Source organism: Astatotilapia calliptera, chromosome 9, assembly GCF_900246225.1.
Source record: "Astatotilapia calliptera chromosome 9, fAstCal1.2, whole genome shotgun sequence".
Classification (NCBI taxonomy): Eukaryota; Metazoa; Chordata; class Actinopteri; order Cichliformes; family Cichlidae; genus Astatotilapia; species Astatotilapia calliptera.
The window spans coordinates 19566516-19583479 of NC_039310.1; the positions used below are offsets into that span (position 1 = coordinate 19566516).

Consider the following 16964-nt stretch of genomic DNA (forward strand, 5'->3'; position numbering starts at 1 on the left):
ACATTTTTTTCCAAGGCATCACTTACTAGCTCGTCACATTTTAAATTTTTTTTGTTATTCAGATTTTTTTCTCCTCATCACAAAACTGTTTGTGTATTGTAGTTGTAAAAATGTGTTAAAAGTTTAAATGCAGACGTTTTTTCACATCGAAGACTGAAATTGTTTTATATACATTATTCAAAGGGACGAGACAGAACAACGAGAGGGGGCAACCATTACCCGCGTAGTGATCATGTGCATAAGTCAGGCTTTCACTCGATATTTAACTCGTTAAATTTTTTTGAGTTCACTCACGTTGTATCAGGAAAAACAACTTTTATATGTAAAGGATATGCTGACGTGTCCAGATATGTCATTTTTACAAGTATTTTGTTTGTATTTTCAAACGAGGAATGACTGGACCACATTTGTGTTAAACAATACATTTGACAAAAAGTTTAAGGTGAAAAGAAAAAAACGAACAAATAACCAAAAACAAAAGTGTAAATAAAAATATGGCCAATATACCGTGAGCATGCAGGTATGTGAAGCCACTTGAACTTTAGCCCAAAGACGTGTGGTTGTGTGTGATGTCCATGTGTTATGTGCCTTTATGATAACGTAGTTTTCATCTTCTGTGCCACACTTTCTACTCGTTTGTACTTTTTAACGTATTCTGTAAGTTTGGGGGTTTTAACTATGCAACATATGACGTAAATGCGTTTGGAAACTTGCGTATTTTCTTGGGATGAACCACTTTTTTAAGTAATTTTTGATTTTGTAGGTTTATAGACGCAAAAAAAACAAAACAAAAAATGAGCAATATTATGGCAAGAGATACTACCTCAAAGTTGAAGGGGAATATCACTGAATTTATTTCCTTAAATGAGAAATTTTGGCCTGAAAATTTAGCATTGAGGTCATCTGAATGTGCAGCTCCATAAAATGAGAAGCATTGCTACTCGGCTGGTAGGGAAAAGGTACGAGTTTTATGCCAAAAAAAAAAGGTCACCACTTTTATTTTATTCTTTTAATCTGTCTGAAAGTCTGTTCCCAGCTGTGCCTCTAGGTGGCGCTACAGATTAACCTCCCTGATTTTGTGGTTTGAGAAATGTGTACTAATTGGCTTCTCTGTCCTGTCTGCATGTGTTGAATCACATCACAAATTTAGTGGTATTTCCCTTATGTTACTTGAAGTTACTAATAATCCATAAAGGTTTAAAATAAGCCACCAGTACATTCTCAGCAAGTACCCAAAGTATTCGATCCCACAAATTTCCTCTTCTTCATATAAACAGTGAAGTTGTGGCGTTTTTTTAAAAATTATTTATTGTTTTATTTATTTTTTTGTATGTTGCAGAAATCTGGTTTATTTATGTTTTATTCTTTTTTTGTTTGACATTTTTTAGCTTTTTCTGTGTATTGACAGTTATGTATTTATTGTCTTTCATGTTGTGGGTTACTCGCTCGAGTTTTAGTGCGACGCTAAATCCTGTGGATTTGAAAGAGTAACGGCAATGCCAGGTCGTAGTGATATTGTTATAAGACGTCAGGTCTTTTAATACCAGAACAGATTCATATTGAATCTTATCTGTACCTTAATGTGAAGAATTTCATACAGACGTGTACTGTGAATTTTTAAAAGTGATTAATTTTAATTGGGGGGAAAAAAAGGCTTATTTAAGTTACAGCATGTTTTTCCAAACATGCCACCTCATATGGTTGTAGTAGGTATTTAACATAGAAGGGCTTTCCTGTCAGTTGTGAATGCAGCTTTCTTATGCTTGCATAAGAAACCTCCATAAAGGCTGCTGATGATTATAGTGAGAATATTTCGCATATTTGGGTTAAAGGTTGAGTTTTGCACAGCACTAACTTGTAACTTTTTTTTAACAGGTACATTTAAGGTGCAGAGTCGCTGAATTACTCACTGAATTCTGTCTTTTTCTTCAGATCAAATCCTCTACCATGGAGCAGAGTGACAAATCCATTTTTTAAAAGCACATTTAAGAGGCCATACCAAAGGTTTAACATGTTTTAGTCAATCAACAAAGTGCATTTGCGAGTGACCTGAAATTAAGCAGGCTGTTTATATTAATCTGCTAAAAGTATCCCCTGTTTATATTGCTAATGTAATCATCTGAGGCCTTTTCCCAGAAACCTATCAGGTCATTTAACATCATATAACCTCACCCAGTTTCTCAAAGCCTTTGTTGTTCTGCTAGAAAAATAATCAACCTGTTTTCTGAGCAGGGAATTCTTCAAGGATCTTTTTTATTTTTTACAGTTAATTTCAGTTCAGTTTTATTTGTAGACTTCCAATTCACTACAACAGTTTGCTTAAGGCGCTTTATATTCTAAGGTAAAGACCCTACAGCGATGCAGAGAAAAGCCCAACAATCAGACGACCCCCTATGAGCGAGCACTTGGTGACAGTGGAGGGCAAAAACTGCCTTTTAACAGGAAAACTAAAAAAGTGTTAAATGACCTGTGACTGATTCAGTCGTTAACTAAGAGGTTGAGTAAAAGCATGAAACACCTCTGGTGTGGTCCCACACTTGCTCTTGTGGTGCTCTTTGTTTGATCACACCTGGTGGCACGATGGTGCAGTTGAGATTTGATTCACCTGACGTGACCGCTAGCCATCTCAGGTGCGAGTACAACAGAGAGACATCTGTAACTAACGCATACTTTTACTTTATTTTAACAGCGTGCCAGTAAGAGGAGCCATTGACCAGCTTAAACCATGATACTGCCTTAACTCATTCGCTTAACACTTCACGTTCTTTCACAGCCTCGCCATCTCCGGCCCCGAGATGAAGATTTCATTTCCCTCACTCGACAGTTGTTGGTGCGTTCAGGTTATCGGGCCTGTCGCCTTTTTCCTAACCGCTTTTCCTGCTGTCACTGTTCTTTCAACTTGACCATATCTTGTCTTTTCCTTCCCGCTGCTGTTCTTCAATGAACTTAAAACTTCTGTATCAAGCAGGGTGGCCTGCCCGGATTACCATTGTTTGTTAGCCCAGTGGATGGAGGTTTCCATCTGTGTGACGACAGCCGGGTTCACTGAGCAGACACATAAACCTCTAAAGCAAGCTGCTTCATGGCTTTCACTGCACCAAAGGTCATTCCAGCTTCTTGACACTCACTGTTTGGTTGGAGTTTTAACACAAAGACACTGCACTGGTTTCGTCATCTCGAACTGTATGGTGCACCAAATGACTGTAAACCCAGCCCGTTGGGTTCTGACCAAAACAAAAAGCAAACTTTGAAGACATCTCTGTGTTTTTCACACTTGTGTCATAAGAAGGAATCATGTTGTGTTTGAATTATTCTGAAATGATTGTGCAATTTGTTCTGATGCTGTAAAAACTGGATTTTTCTACTATGACATGAAGACTTTTAAAGATACTTCATTTTTTAAGTACATTTAAGTTTCTATTCTTTATACCTCAAACTCATGAAAAATAAAAGTTTTTGATGCACTTTAATATTTCTGTGTTTTTATTGTTTTGGCTTTTTTTTTGCTCAAAACTTCAATCAAAATGAATAAAGGTTTCTGTAGCTAGAAGTGAATCGAAGCTAATCAAGACAAAATAAATTTTAATGTTTTCAATATTATATATCTTTTCTTTATTCTTCTGAACTTTGAAGATTGGAGAGTCATTCAACTTCATAATAAATGTTATTTATAGGCACCATTGTTTTTTTTTGTTTTTTTTTTAATTATTACATTATTTTTATTAATTTGACTCATTGTTCGTCATATGTCAAACAAATGCAAGTTGGGAAGTTTATGTACTAAAAGTAGCTGATGTAATCATCTGAAGCTTTCCTCAACCTTACCTGGTGACGTAAAACATTGAAATGTTTGCTGCAAAAAGTTTCTATATAAGCAATTACATGTTTTATTTCCAGTTCAGCTTCTTTTTTTTTTTGTAATTTTTACTTTAACAGAACAAATTTTCTTAATTAGAGCTAAAATACAAAGATGGCCTCAGATTTTTGCCTGGTTAAAAACAGGGCAACACTCATGAAATATGGAAGGCTCTCATTTTAAAAAGCATTTAGAAACAATTTATTTCATTTGATAATTTAAATATCAAAGATGTTTTAATGCAGATCAACAGGAAAACCATCTGGTCCCGCCCTTTGACTCTAGATTCCCTCTTCCCTCGTCGGACATACAGTTAACCTATCTAACAGTCCGTGCAGCATTTGTGAGTCTGCTTTGACCTCTGATTGTTCCGGTTTGTTTCAAAGATTTCTAACCTCTCTTGTCTGACAACTTGACTGATTTTCTTTTCAGTTATAGTCTAAGACAGTTCCAGTCACTCTGAGAGCCACTAACTTGTCATACTTTGACTTTACAACCACAAGTTTAAACACGTAGAAATCAGGGGTGTCAAACATAAGGCCCAGTGTCCAAAATCAGCCAGGACGACCAATCCGGCCGACCGGATGGTTTTTAGAAAAGATGAAGTAGGGAGTAGAGTTTGGACTTTTAACTTTATTTTAACTGAATTTTTTGATCATGTAGAAAAACTGGGACATACTACACTAATTTTAAAAAAAAAATTAAGCTATCTCTGCATTTTGAGATGTGTAGGAAAACTTTACACTGACAAAAAGGGGGTTTCACCTGTCCGGCCCACTTAAGATCAAAGTGGGTTGCATGTGGCCCACAACGTAAAATGAGGTTGATAATCTTGGTTTAAAGGCTTCTCACGTAATGCATGTAATATCTGTGTTTTATTACATTTGAAGAAGTCACAGAGCTATTTATGCTTTAAGAGCCATCTAGGGGACAGAGTGCAGACTGGAGTAGCAGAAGAATCTATTAGCCGACCTTTTGATTGGTGGACGACCCGCTCTACCTCCTGAGCCACAGCCTTCTCTTCCAGAGAATATTCTGCTTTTCCAGTCATTGCTGTTGTTCCAACTTGCTGTACGTGCATTCGAACATATCTCATCTGTTCTCTGAACTTAAGACTTCTGTACCAAGCAGGAGCAGGGGGGCCTGCCTGGATTACCACTGTTTGCTAGTCCAGTGGATGGAGGTTTCCATCTGACGACAGCCGGGTTCACTGAGGAGACACATAACTCTAAAGCAAGTTGCTTCACGGCTTTCACTTCACCAGAAGCTCCTTCCAGCTTCATCGCTGTTATATATTTTATTTATTTATTTTTTAACCTGGTGCCATCATCTCGGATGGTTTGACGCTACAAATAATGACGCTACAAATAATGATTGATTGGTGTGTTTTCATCCCGATCACACGAGTCAGAAGAAGGGATCGTGTTGTCTGCTGGATTATTAAAAAAACCACAACAACAACTGCATTTGGTCTGTTCTTTATGTCTTATATTTTGAAAATGATTCAAGATATTCAGTATTTTATGTAAATTGAAAATGTCACATTTGATACCAGAAACAGGTGTGAAATAAACTTCTTGGTGACCTTTCTGTCATTTAGCCTTGTGTAACTTTGAGTAGAAATAGATGAAGCAGAATGAGTCCCAGCTAAAGAACTATTTTGTACTCTTACTTGTCTTAAAGTTAAGTAGTGCTCATTTGTAAACCCTTGTTACTGGTAGGGTATGCTTTCTATAAGTATGAGGGACGAATGCTTAGCACTGTTACCTTGCAGCAAAGTTCAGGGTTTTAATACAGGCAGCATCACTCTGGGTGGATTTTGTGTTCCTCGAACAATCAGAAACTTGATGCTGCTCAGCTCGGCCAAATATCAGAGTACAGAGTGTAGAAAAAGGGGCCAAAAGGTGTAACTATGTAGCTGTGATTCTGAAGTGGAAAACTTGTTGTGGTGTGTTCACCTTAAACCATAAACCAGTATCAGTTTATTCAAATTAAATAGTTTAGTTGGAAAACCACAATTGCCATTTTTAACCAAAGTAATGGGTGCATACTCTCCCATCTCTGCAGGCCTGTATCCATCCATCTATCCATGCTGGCCTGTCACAAAAAGTTCTGCTTTCTTCTTTGCTCTATTAATACTACGTTAGTAGGAATAAAGGGACATCTCTCAATTAAGGCCTTGTGGATTTCTGCTTCCCTCTAACTTGCCACTTCCACATTGAGCACTCTGCAGGCTGCTGCCGCGAAGCAAAAGCTGCCTGCAGAGAGGACGAGCTCTGTCGTTTGCAGAACTCTCTTAGAAACGGGGGAGTTTTGTTTTTGCAGAATGCCAGACTGTTCATGTTTGCAAATGTCAACATTTGTAAAAGCCGTCGTTGAGCTCCAGCAGACTGAGGGCCCCCAGAGGGATTAGAGGAGGCTCTGTTTACCTGCTCTGAGGAATGCTGCCCTGCACCGACGCTTTTGTATCTGACAGGGACCCAAGGTCACAGTGCCGGGAGAGATGGGCCGCTTTGTCCCTCCCTGAAGTTTCCACCTCACAATATCAACAGCACAACACAATGCGGGAGACGAAAATGGAATTCCTGCTCATGTTGCAACAGTGTTCAGAAACCCAGGTTCAGAGGCCCCTTTTACCTTTGATGGGTCTGAGTGATTCACCAACATTTATCTTTTTTTGTGTGCATGGGCTTTTCTTCTTTTTTTTAAATTTGAATTTATAGTCTCACATTTTCAGAACTGCTTTTGTTCTTCTGCTTGACTGTATGATTTTGCTTCCAGCTTTACAAACACTTTGACTAGAGTTGGTTATATAAAAATCCCTTTTCCAGAACTTCATTCAGGTTTTACGTTAAGTATTTACACCCAGCTGCAGAATATTACGTCCAATTGTCTAATTTAACCACAAGGTGTCGCCCTATCACTGAAGATGATATCTCCAAAAAAGCTAATGCTGTAATCGATTTGAGAAGATGTGCCGCCCGATGCCAAAGCGCTCCACTAGAGGACAAAAACGCATCTCTGAGAGCTCACTATTAAGTGCTGCATGCGCACTATAAGTCTATGAAAATACTGCAGGATTATAGTGATTTGTTAAGACTAACAAAGCTGTAATGTGGACTAGTGGGACTGCAGCGTTTCTTTATAATGAGCCCCGACTGTCAGTTACTGTCGGATGGAGCGATCTGACCTGAACCAGCAGACGCCGAGAGGCAGACCTGTGGCCAACAAAGACGCTTCTGTTTAATTTGTCTGCGCGTTGGAAGTTATTTGCGGAGGGCAGACCTCGTTAAATTTGACATAGGCTTTCAACATTTCGCAAGCATGCAAAAGGTAGATCAAAGCGCAATATTCTCCCCGGTTTTTTGTGCGTAAGACATCCAATAGGCTGTGGGGATTCTTTTGGCGAGGGGCGGGCGTGAACCAAGCCAATTGATATATCTCTTGACTGAGTCCAGATTATAATTTGGTTGTAAATGTCCAAATAATATGGCCAAAAAGCCCCCGTCCTTCCCACTACTGTGTGGTTCCTCTGGCACTGTTTTTTGAAAAAGACATATAACAACTCCAAGTTTGAAAATGTTCTTTATCTCATTTTATAATAAACATATAAATAATAAATTCTAGACATTTTTTGACACATCGCCCTGTTATGAAAGTTAACTGGTAGGTCTGCCTATATATAGTCTATTCAAACTGTGCATCAGCCTGCAGTTCATTTCTATAAAACTATTTCCCTATTACAAAATATGAAAAGAAAAATAAGATTTTAGTACATTTACAGGAGTTACTTATTAATTTATTTAACGAAACGGTTTCAGTACTACTTTAACTGTTACTGAATTGTCAGAATCTGCATTTGATATTATTTTTTCTCAAAAGAAAACAGAAAAGAAACACATACACATAAAAAAGCAGAGAATGCAGACATGGGGCAGAATATCTGTCCCTCTCCAACAACTGAAACGAACAGTTTACAAAATAATAAAATTCTTAATAAACCAAGCAGTACAAGATTTTCCAACACTTTCCCAGCTACTGTATTTAAATTAAAATATATTTTCATATCTTACACTATTTCAAATAACGAAATGTGATTCGGTAGCGATCTGTCAAAATCTAATTTACAATTCTGTGTATAAAAATATAATTTATGGAACCCCGCGAGGGTTTTTTTTTCCTCTCTCCCCAAAATATAACAGTCAGCTGATTGTTATACAGCTGATTATTATACTTTGACAGGCTGTAAGTTTCATATATATGTATATATGTATGTATGTATATATACACACACACACACACACACACACATATATATATATATATATATATATATATATATATATATATATATATATATATATATATATATACATACATACATACATACATACATACATACATACATACATACATACATACATACATACATACATATATACATATATATGAAACTTACAGCCTGTCAAAGTCAGCTCCGTTTTACATGATCTTCTTTCTGTTTCCGATTTTTTTTTTCCCATTTTTCAATTTTTTTCTTCATTTTTCTTTTTTTTTGCATTTGATATTTACAAAAATAGATTATGCACAATTTGCTGCTCACACAGTTTCAGAATCCATTTATGTGACAGCAGCAGAGTTCACATGAGAATAAATTATTCAAAGAGAAACTTTTTAAGGCTCCATTCATTCTTTGAAAGGGGGACACATCATGGAAAAGTCACTGAAATAAATATCCCAACTCCGCTGGGGCCCTTGTCATGTCACGTCTGTCTGTCAGTTCGCTTTTTTTCTTTCTCTCTTTCTCTTTTTTAATTATTATTATTATTATTATTTTTAATCTACTGTATAGTTCGTGTGTCCTACATTTAAAGTCTCGTTCTGCTCCTGTCGCAGCTGTTTCAACTTGGGTATACCGACATTCCAAGTGGATGGATCGAGTGGCTGTCCAAGAGCCATGTCCCTAATTGATAAAGGATTTTGGAGTACCAGTGCACTCCTTCGTTTTGTACACTGCTTGGAGGCTGGGAGCTAAATAGGAACGAGGACACCCAGTGGGCGAGCCTGACGGGTGCCAGGGCCCAGTGTGCCAAGTCGTGGTCTTCGATCACTGCGTAACAGGACGCAAGGACCTGGTCCACCACGATGGTCCCCTGTGAGGTCACGGGCGCAAAGGAACCCTCGTGACTTTGCGTGTAAATCCGTTTGACGGTCACAGACTCGAGTCGACTTCGCTCTGCGTCAAAGACGAACACTTTCTGTCCAGGCTGGACTTGACTGGCGAAAATCGCAGACATCCGCTTCTCCGCCTCGCTGGAGCTGTTGCGGCTGACGAAGACGAGATGCGCGGCGGTGAGGGTTATTTTCTGGCCTGAGTCGGTTTCGATCACATAGAAGATCCTCCTCAGCATCGAATCTCGGTCTATAAACATGACGAAGTCGGTGTAAATTACATTTCCGTCGTCATCTGCTGTCATGACCCTGTCGCCGCTTTTGAGATCTTTGACTGCTTTCTTGGTGCCATCCTGAAGAGTGACCGTGGAGGATCCGGGGAAGCAGCCGCCTGACTTTGCTGCCACTGAATTTTCTGTTAGAAGAAACAAGAAAAACATTAAGTCGTTTTTCTCACTGCGAGACTTTTATTAATAATTTTTAACGCGTGCAAACAAACATCACATGCGCTTTGAACATTTCCAGCCCAGAACTCATTCAAAGGCCCATTCATAATAATTCAAATTGACTGAAAAATCCACCTTTATCTGTATTTTTTCTGCCTCTACACAACACGGTGGGCCATATGCATTTTGCATAATGATGTCGGCTCCTTGATGCCAGATGCGTATTAGCTTAGCCCACGTTGTCTGAGACGGGAAAACTGAAAGCCCTGGCTCATCTATTCTTAATTAAAAACCCCAATGAAGAGCAGGCATTGTTATTCTAAATCAACTTGTGGATCGAGCTACTCTCCGTAAAGAACACTTACGCCTTTCCCAGCTACTCTTCCCATATTTACTCAGGTGCAGAAACCTCTATGTGACAATTCACACAAATAGGCGACTCACAACTACTATTTACCCAGTGGAGCCACTTTTCCAAGCCTCTCGAGTTGTAGATTTGAATTTAAATGAGGGCCCGGACTCTTAAATGCTTTCTGTTGTGCAACATCAATGTCCCCCCTCTCCCTGTCTACCACCTCTCCCTGCTTTGTTGTCAGTCTTGATGACAATAATTTTGGCCTTGGTGGAACTCTTCACATACCAGTCTCTAGGATCACACTGTCCTGCACAGAGGGAGAAAAAAGGGTTTCCTACTCAGAATTTGGGGCTTTTAATCTTCTTTTAAGATTCCCGAGCATGAAATAAGGTGACAACTGAAAACCAGATTTACCCCAAACCAATTCAACATTGTTCAGCCAAATCCTTTTGGTAAAGTCGCATGACCTCCAATGACACGTCGGCCTAGCTCATACTGTGATCTCAAAACGTGTGTGCTGAATGATAAGTAAGGGATTTATCAATTTAAAAAAAAAAAGAAGGAAAAAGCACCATGGTTCATCAGTCAAAGTGAGGAAATATTTTCTGGGCGTCATAGGTGTCCAGTAGTGACGACCTAGGTCGATTATGAGCCTCGATAAACCCCAAAAAACCAAACAAACAAACGGAAATGAAAATTTTTATGATTTTCTCACATATAATTAAAAACGATTACCAAATTCACCTTGCAGCACTTATTTTTATCAGAGAGCGAGAAAAATGTGCTATTTCTAGGTCACGCCGAGCACCCTCGTTAGACTATGGTAGCGGTTCCCACCAGGAGACAGTGTGGGGCGGTGTAAGATCAAGAAATAAGCTGCAACGAGAAACGCTTATAACGCCTTTAACCGGGAAATGCCTATACATCACTCAGAGAAATGACTATTTACAGTTTCATAAAAACTATCCAGTTAAAACAAATGAAAAGATCTGAAACATCTGACCTCTGCACTTAAATGACCCCTCAAACACTAGGATTCTGTGATTAATCACTGAAATCATTGAATTGATCAGTGGTCACACTTGTCTACAATAACCATCAGATCAGTAAGCCCATGATAAGTGTTATTGTGACTCTATTTTACTTTCCCATCACAATCAGCTGATACAATCTAGTCTTGGGTGAAACTTTTCCAGAAGATAAAACAGGACTGCTGCTTCCCTGAGCTGCACCTGTTGTTACAAACGATTGCAATCACGCCTGATGGGAAATGCGCGCCGTTGTCCTACAGCCAGTGGTGCGCATGGCAGATTATCAGCGCAGTTCTGTTTTTCTTTTTACTTTGGAGCCATACCTGCTTTCACGGAGCAGTGGATGTGGGCCTTAGATTCATAGTAGACCCAGTCAAATCCAGCTTCCACCGCCAGCCTGGACAGAGTGCCGTATTTGCTCTTGTCTCTGTCTGAAGTGGTGATGTCCACGGCTCTGCCCTCGTAGTGAAGAGAGTCTTCTAAATGGTGTCCGTCCTCGTCCCAGCCCTCGGTGACCCGCAGCTTCACTCCGGGCCACTGGTTCATCACGGAGATGGCTAGCGAGTTCAGTTTGTCTTTACATCTCTGTGGGAACAAGAAATGAATCCATGCATCACCGGAACTGCCCGAAACACCACCACAGTGCGCAAATATCAGCTTTTATGAAGTGAAAATCACTCAAATCACGCGTTGCACTGACACAGCTTAGCTGACGAGAGAAATAAGGGCTGATAAGCGGTCAGAGAAATAAAATATTAGATCACCTAATCAGCCTTCCGACAGATTTATTACATTTCAGCAATTACCCTTTGTGCCAGAAGAACTGTGTGCTTTATCATCATTTCCACCTCAGATTCCGGTTCATTTTCTGCGAAGAACATATAAAGCATCACACTGTAGCCCCCACACTCATGTGGTCATAGAAGTGGGGTCGTGCTGGTGTCACTTCACTCTCTCCTCCTCGTCCTGCATGACCTGCTGTTGCTGTGCGCGCTTGTTTTTTCTTTCTTTCTTTCTGTCTGCTCTTGCTATTTCCGCACAAAGTTCCAACTTTGTTAAACCTGCACCTGTCTGCTCCCTCATCCCCGCACATTATACCCTTTGTCCCAACTACAAATCGCAGAGGAGCACAACTAATAAGCAGCTTTGCTAGGGAGGCTCCTTATCGATCTATATCTATGATTTTAGTCGAGAAAGAGAGGATTTGGAACACGATGAGATTTTAGTACATGAGGACTTTTGCCTTTATTGGGAGGACAGTGCAGACAGGAGGGTGAAGAGAAGCTCATCAGCAGACAGCAAGGTGGAGAAAAAGTGAAACTAAATGGCCTTCTAGTCCAAGGAATGAAGCATCCCACGTGGCAATGTGGCAACGTGGTCCAGCCAGGACCAACACACTGGCTGGACTTTTCATTACCGATCAGGAGACATTCCCCGATCTATTCTAGATCCAGTAGCAACAAAAAGAAGAGGTGAAATGTTTGTGGGCAAGAAACACATGTGCACACACAGCAAAAGTGCCCCCCATGTGTTGTGTAGAAGCTGATGCAAACAGGCTGTTTGTTTAACGAGGTTGAGTTACATAGGCTCATATGATTAACAACTTTTTTATATTTAGATATTTATTATATTTTCTCACAAAAACGAGCAGCGCTTTAGTTCATAAACACGCTCTGACGGAGGCAAATTCCACATATTGACCATATGTGTGGATTTTATTGCTTAGAACAGAGAAAAGTAAACATCTGTTAAACCAGATCCGCCAATGTTGCCCGAGTAACAAAAGCATGAACACCACACAAGGGTTAATATCAATTAAAGATTAAAACTGGACCAACTGAGGCCTCTCGCACAACTCCATCCCCCCACCCACCTGACTCCCCTGTTTCCTCCCAGCTGAGGTGAAACACTGGAGCTGAACTGCGTCTCTGATCCTGAGCTTGCATTTCTCAGTGTTAGCAGCAGCGTCAGAGGGCACATCTCGGGTAAGAAAGCTGCTGATGAAATATTGATAAGGCACTGCATTCGCTTCACTGGCCTATAACATATGGGTCTTTGGTCTTGGAGAGGTGCGAGCAGTGACCCTTTTCTATCCAGAAGTGTTGCATTAAAGACAACATTAATACAGTATGAATTCACGAGTCTGCATTAGGCGATGAATGAGGGAGTCGTTTGTCAGTTGCTTGTTTTCTTTAAATTAATAATTGATGTCCAGATGATATGAAGATGATCTTCAAGAGCAGCTGCCTCCTTAAAATATCTGGAGTTGGTTGAACCCTAAGCTCTCCGCGCTCTAAATGAAGATGCCTGGCCTTCTCCAAGACAACTATTCTGGACGCCGAACCAATATGTCAAATAAAACATCACAAAGAGTCTTTTCAGTCCAGCGGCGGAGGGAAACTTTCATTACTCTTCTCCTGCAAAGTCTTGGAAACGTGACATGCCTTCTTAAGTCGAGGTGTTTTGGCTGCTGACTAACAGACTTGTGAAATATCCCAGGATTGCACTGGGGGCAAAGAAGAGCCCACTGCCCTCCCACCCCCACGCCACGGTTGGGACAGTCTGAGGTCTTCAATCGGGGATTGTTCACACAAATCTACCCGCTCGCATAACAGAAAACAAAGTCATATATATCAGTCGCTGTTTTATGAGCATATCACACTTGTAGAATGTGTTGAATTTAAAAAAAAAAAAACCTCCTTAAAAAACCCTTCTGCATACTGAGAGAGACTGTCGGAGTCAAGAGCCGTAAAGCTTAACCTATTTATTAATTCATTAGGTCGTGTGCCGCAAATCAAGCCAAATTCTGCTCAACCACCATGAAGCCCAGCAGGGCGCCTTGGACCGGCGCTTTGTGCTCGGGGTAAAGTTGTTCAACAGCCTGCCTCTTAATCTTTTCACAAATGATTTGGTTAGAGGAAACACTTATCAGCTACCTGTCAGTGCAAACAAGCCGCCAGCTCATCTCGTTTCCAACTCGTTTGCACTGCAGGCTCTTAACACTGTTACGCTTGGAGGGGGAGAAGAATAGATGAAAAGTCTGGCACTGGGTCTAATGTAAAAAAAAGTAACCCCTGACATGTGGCTTACAGTTTTACTTGTTTAAAGAGGGCAAATCAAAGTTGTTGTTGTTTAATTTTAAGTCATTTTATTGCCTTAAAAATCCCTTTGGAGTCTTATTTTGTCCCACTTTTCTGCGTAGAATGTCACTTAACACAAGTTGAATTCACGAGGGTCAGCGACAGGTGAGCATAAGTCTAAAAGCCGTGGAATAACGGGTGATGGTCCTAATCAAGTCAGGACCCGTCACTTCGTGTATCTATTCGTAAATGTCTCTAAAGCGTATTTGTTGGCAGCTCTCTGGGAGTGCGCTGTGTCAAACTAGTTAGGAGTGCTTGTTCAAGCGCTTCTTCGAGTGTATAATCTTGGCAAGACCTCACTAAACTGATTGACTGATTAATTCATTTATTGCACATATCTAACGGGGCTACTCTAGACACGTGCCTTGTTTCATTTATGAATACAACACCTATTTTCTAAACCGCGAGATAACGAAAGAAGTTCAAGGCATTCATGCGTAAAACTCCGTGCGTAAAAACCCTCTGGATTCATGCATAAAGCCTTGGCACGGCGTAAATCCTCATGTGATAATGCTTATGTTGCTTGCAGCTACACTTACTCTCCTTTGGGTGCACATGCTTCAATCTGGTGGCTTTACAGTGTCATATATAAAAAGGATAATCACACCTGTTTTAACTTACTGTGGCCTCCCGCTGACCAAAGGTTCTAAGTTCAAACTGTGTTTCAAGCCCCGGCGAGGGGCGCCTAAAAGTTCTTTCGTGTACATTTTCACACTTAGAGTCGGTCGCCGTGTTTTCTGTAAACAGTCAAGTGGGAAATGGATCACGAACAAACCCAAATAAATCCAACAAACAAAAAGAAACCCCCAACAGGCCACGCTGCACAAGCGTATGGTGCCACATGTAATCACAATTTATCAGCTCTTCCACCTCCCACCGTTGTTCGTTTTGATGCTGACCTGCAAAAGCAAATCCTTATAGGCATGCGGGTCTTTTTACTCAGAGTAAAAGCTTGGATTAAGACAGGTGCTTCTTTAGTTCAAAGATTCTCGAAATAATGGTTAAATTAAACTATGTTCCTGCTAGAGACCTGGAAACCCCCACGGAGAATCCGTTTAGGTCTCTAACCCCTCGCCTTGGTAATCACATCCTCACACTACTGTAATTTCACGATCCCTGCGTATGAGAACCTATAGGTGTATAGCAGAGGAGATGTGGGGAGGGCTGAGCGACGCACGCACTGTGAATATTTTATTGGAGCTCGCCCTCATGCGTGGTGCTAGGCACGGGTTCAGGGACACCGGCGCGCGCCTTGCTTCATCACCACCAGCAGCACCACCATCACCACCTTCATTTTATTATTACTGAGCCAATATCACCCAAGAGCTTTTTAATAATTCACCAGCATCTAAGTGCTAAAAGTCATGCCGAAGAGACGCGACATCCTGCAGCCTGGAGAGAAATCAAGGCATGTCTCCGATGTATGTGAGCCTCTTCTTAGCTGCACTGAACCGGGTATAAGGTTTTAAATTGACTGGCTGCAAGAGGATGAGATATTTAAAACAGACGCCATCCTTCGTGCAGGTGTATTGTAAAACACACCAGCACTCCTGTGCGCCTTGCTCGTGTAATTGGCCGAGTCCCACCCATTTACCAAGGCCTGGACACTCTCAAAGAAATGTCAGTTTTCATGCACAGATGCACGCCACGCGAAAGGCTAAATTACAGAAGGCTGTGCAAGGAAACGTCTGAATGAGCTACGCCATGCCTCAGTAAGCCCGACTGTTAAAGCGATGCGCATCCCCAGGGCTGGGGTAAAGAAAAGGCGCTTAAACAAGCTGCAACGTAAAGCCGAAATAGGCAGCAAACACAGAAAGTCTGCATGAAATCTAACATGGACGTGCCCCTGTAAGGCAACAAAACGAGCCTCCCATAGATACAAATATAGATATGAGGAGAGGGGCACATTAATATTTTAAATACACTGTCACAATCATGAAAGCCGAGTGTCCTGACTGTCCGCCTGCACATCACTTATCCAGCTGGATTTCTATATTCGCTTCAAGCCTGCAGCCTTTGGAAACTCCCATGCTGGTGTATAAAGCGCATCTGCCTTTGCAGTGAAGTTAAAAGGCTCAGTGTGAAGAGTTCAGCAGCGGGTAAAACAGACTTCACTTAAGGTGCGCAATCAGTCTGACAAGGGAGTTGTTGCAGTACGCAGTGATGGTGCGTTAGGAAATGGACAGTGGGGGCAAAAAAATAAAAATCACAATAAAATTAAAATAAAAGGTTATTCCGTCTCCTTACCTGAGTCATTAGCCTGTCAGCACCGGTGTTCTCCTCATCCTTGAATATGATGTCTGTGTTATAATTGGGAGTCAGTTCTTTAAATCGCTCGGAGTTTCTTGTGATCTTGCCTTCGTATTTACCGCTTGCCCCGAGGGTCTTCTCCGCGACGTTGGGGATGAACTGCTTGTACGCAAGAGGTGTCAGCTTCTTCGGATGTCTTCTCCTGCCGTAGCCCCTGCCCGGTCCGCATCCCATCCCAGAGGATACCAAGGACAAGCAGATGAGACCGACCAACGCGATTTTGGTCCAGAGCAGCATTTTTTTTTTTTTTTTTTTTTTTTTTTTGTCCTTTAAGATCTCAAACGGGTCACCGCTGCTATCTCTACAGTCTGCCTCTCCCGGCTCTCGCAGTGTCCTTGTCTCCTCTTCTACTTCGCCTTAGCTTGGTCTCTGTGTGGCAGGTGCGGAAATGAACGCCTCGGATAAATGGTAATAACGGGGCAAATCGAAGGAGGGTTTAAAAAAAAGTAGTGAGGGAATTAAAAGCCACGGGATCTCTAGTCGAGCTGCTGCCGCTTGTGTGTGTGCCTACCGCTTTTACTGCTTTGTATTATAGCACCGATCTATAGGGGAGGGACTTCATTGGCGTCGACTACCCCTCCTGATGTTATCCCACAAAAATCTTAAAAGATTTCTTCCACCTGAGGGTTAGCCTCTGTTTCGAGGAGGAGGGGC

At 41.1% G+C, this 16964-nt stretch overlaps 1 protein-coding gene across 1 annotated transcript; it reads right to left on the bottom strand.

Moving 5' to 3' along the window:
• Nucleotides 1–8322: 8322 nt before the first annotated feature.
• On the bottom strand, nt 8323–16664 carry shha (sonic hedgehog signaling molecule a). Its single transcript, XM_026180880.1, has 3 exons — nt 16248–16664; nt 11184–11445; nt 8323–9443 (listed from the first exon to the last, which is right to left on the bottom strand). Exons 1-3 carry the CDS (start codon nt 16545–16547, stop codon nt 8758–8760), a joined length of 1248 nt encoding a protein of 415 aa, XP_026036665.1. The 5' UTR covers nt 16548–16664; the 3' UTR covers nt 8323–8757.
• Between the last annotated feature and the right edge of the window lie 300 nt (nt 16665–16964).

Bases quoted from the DNA above. Each gene is read 5' to 3' on its own strand.
- shha (XM_026180880.1), bottom strand. From the start codon at position 16,547: ATGCTGCTCTGGACCAAAATCGCGTTGGTCGGTCTCATCTGCTTGTCC. The intron at 11,446-16,247 runs GTAAGGAGACGG...TTGTTCCCACAG, and splicing joins CTGACAGGCTAATGACTCAG to AGATGTAAAGACAAACTGAA. The intron at 9,444-11,183 runs GTATGGCTCCAA...TTCTTCTAACAG, and splicing joins CCACTGCTCCGTGAAAGCAG to AAAATTCAGTGGCAGCAAAG.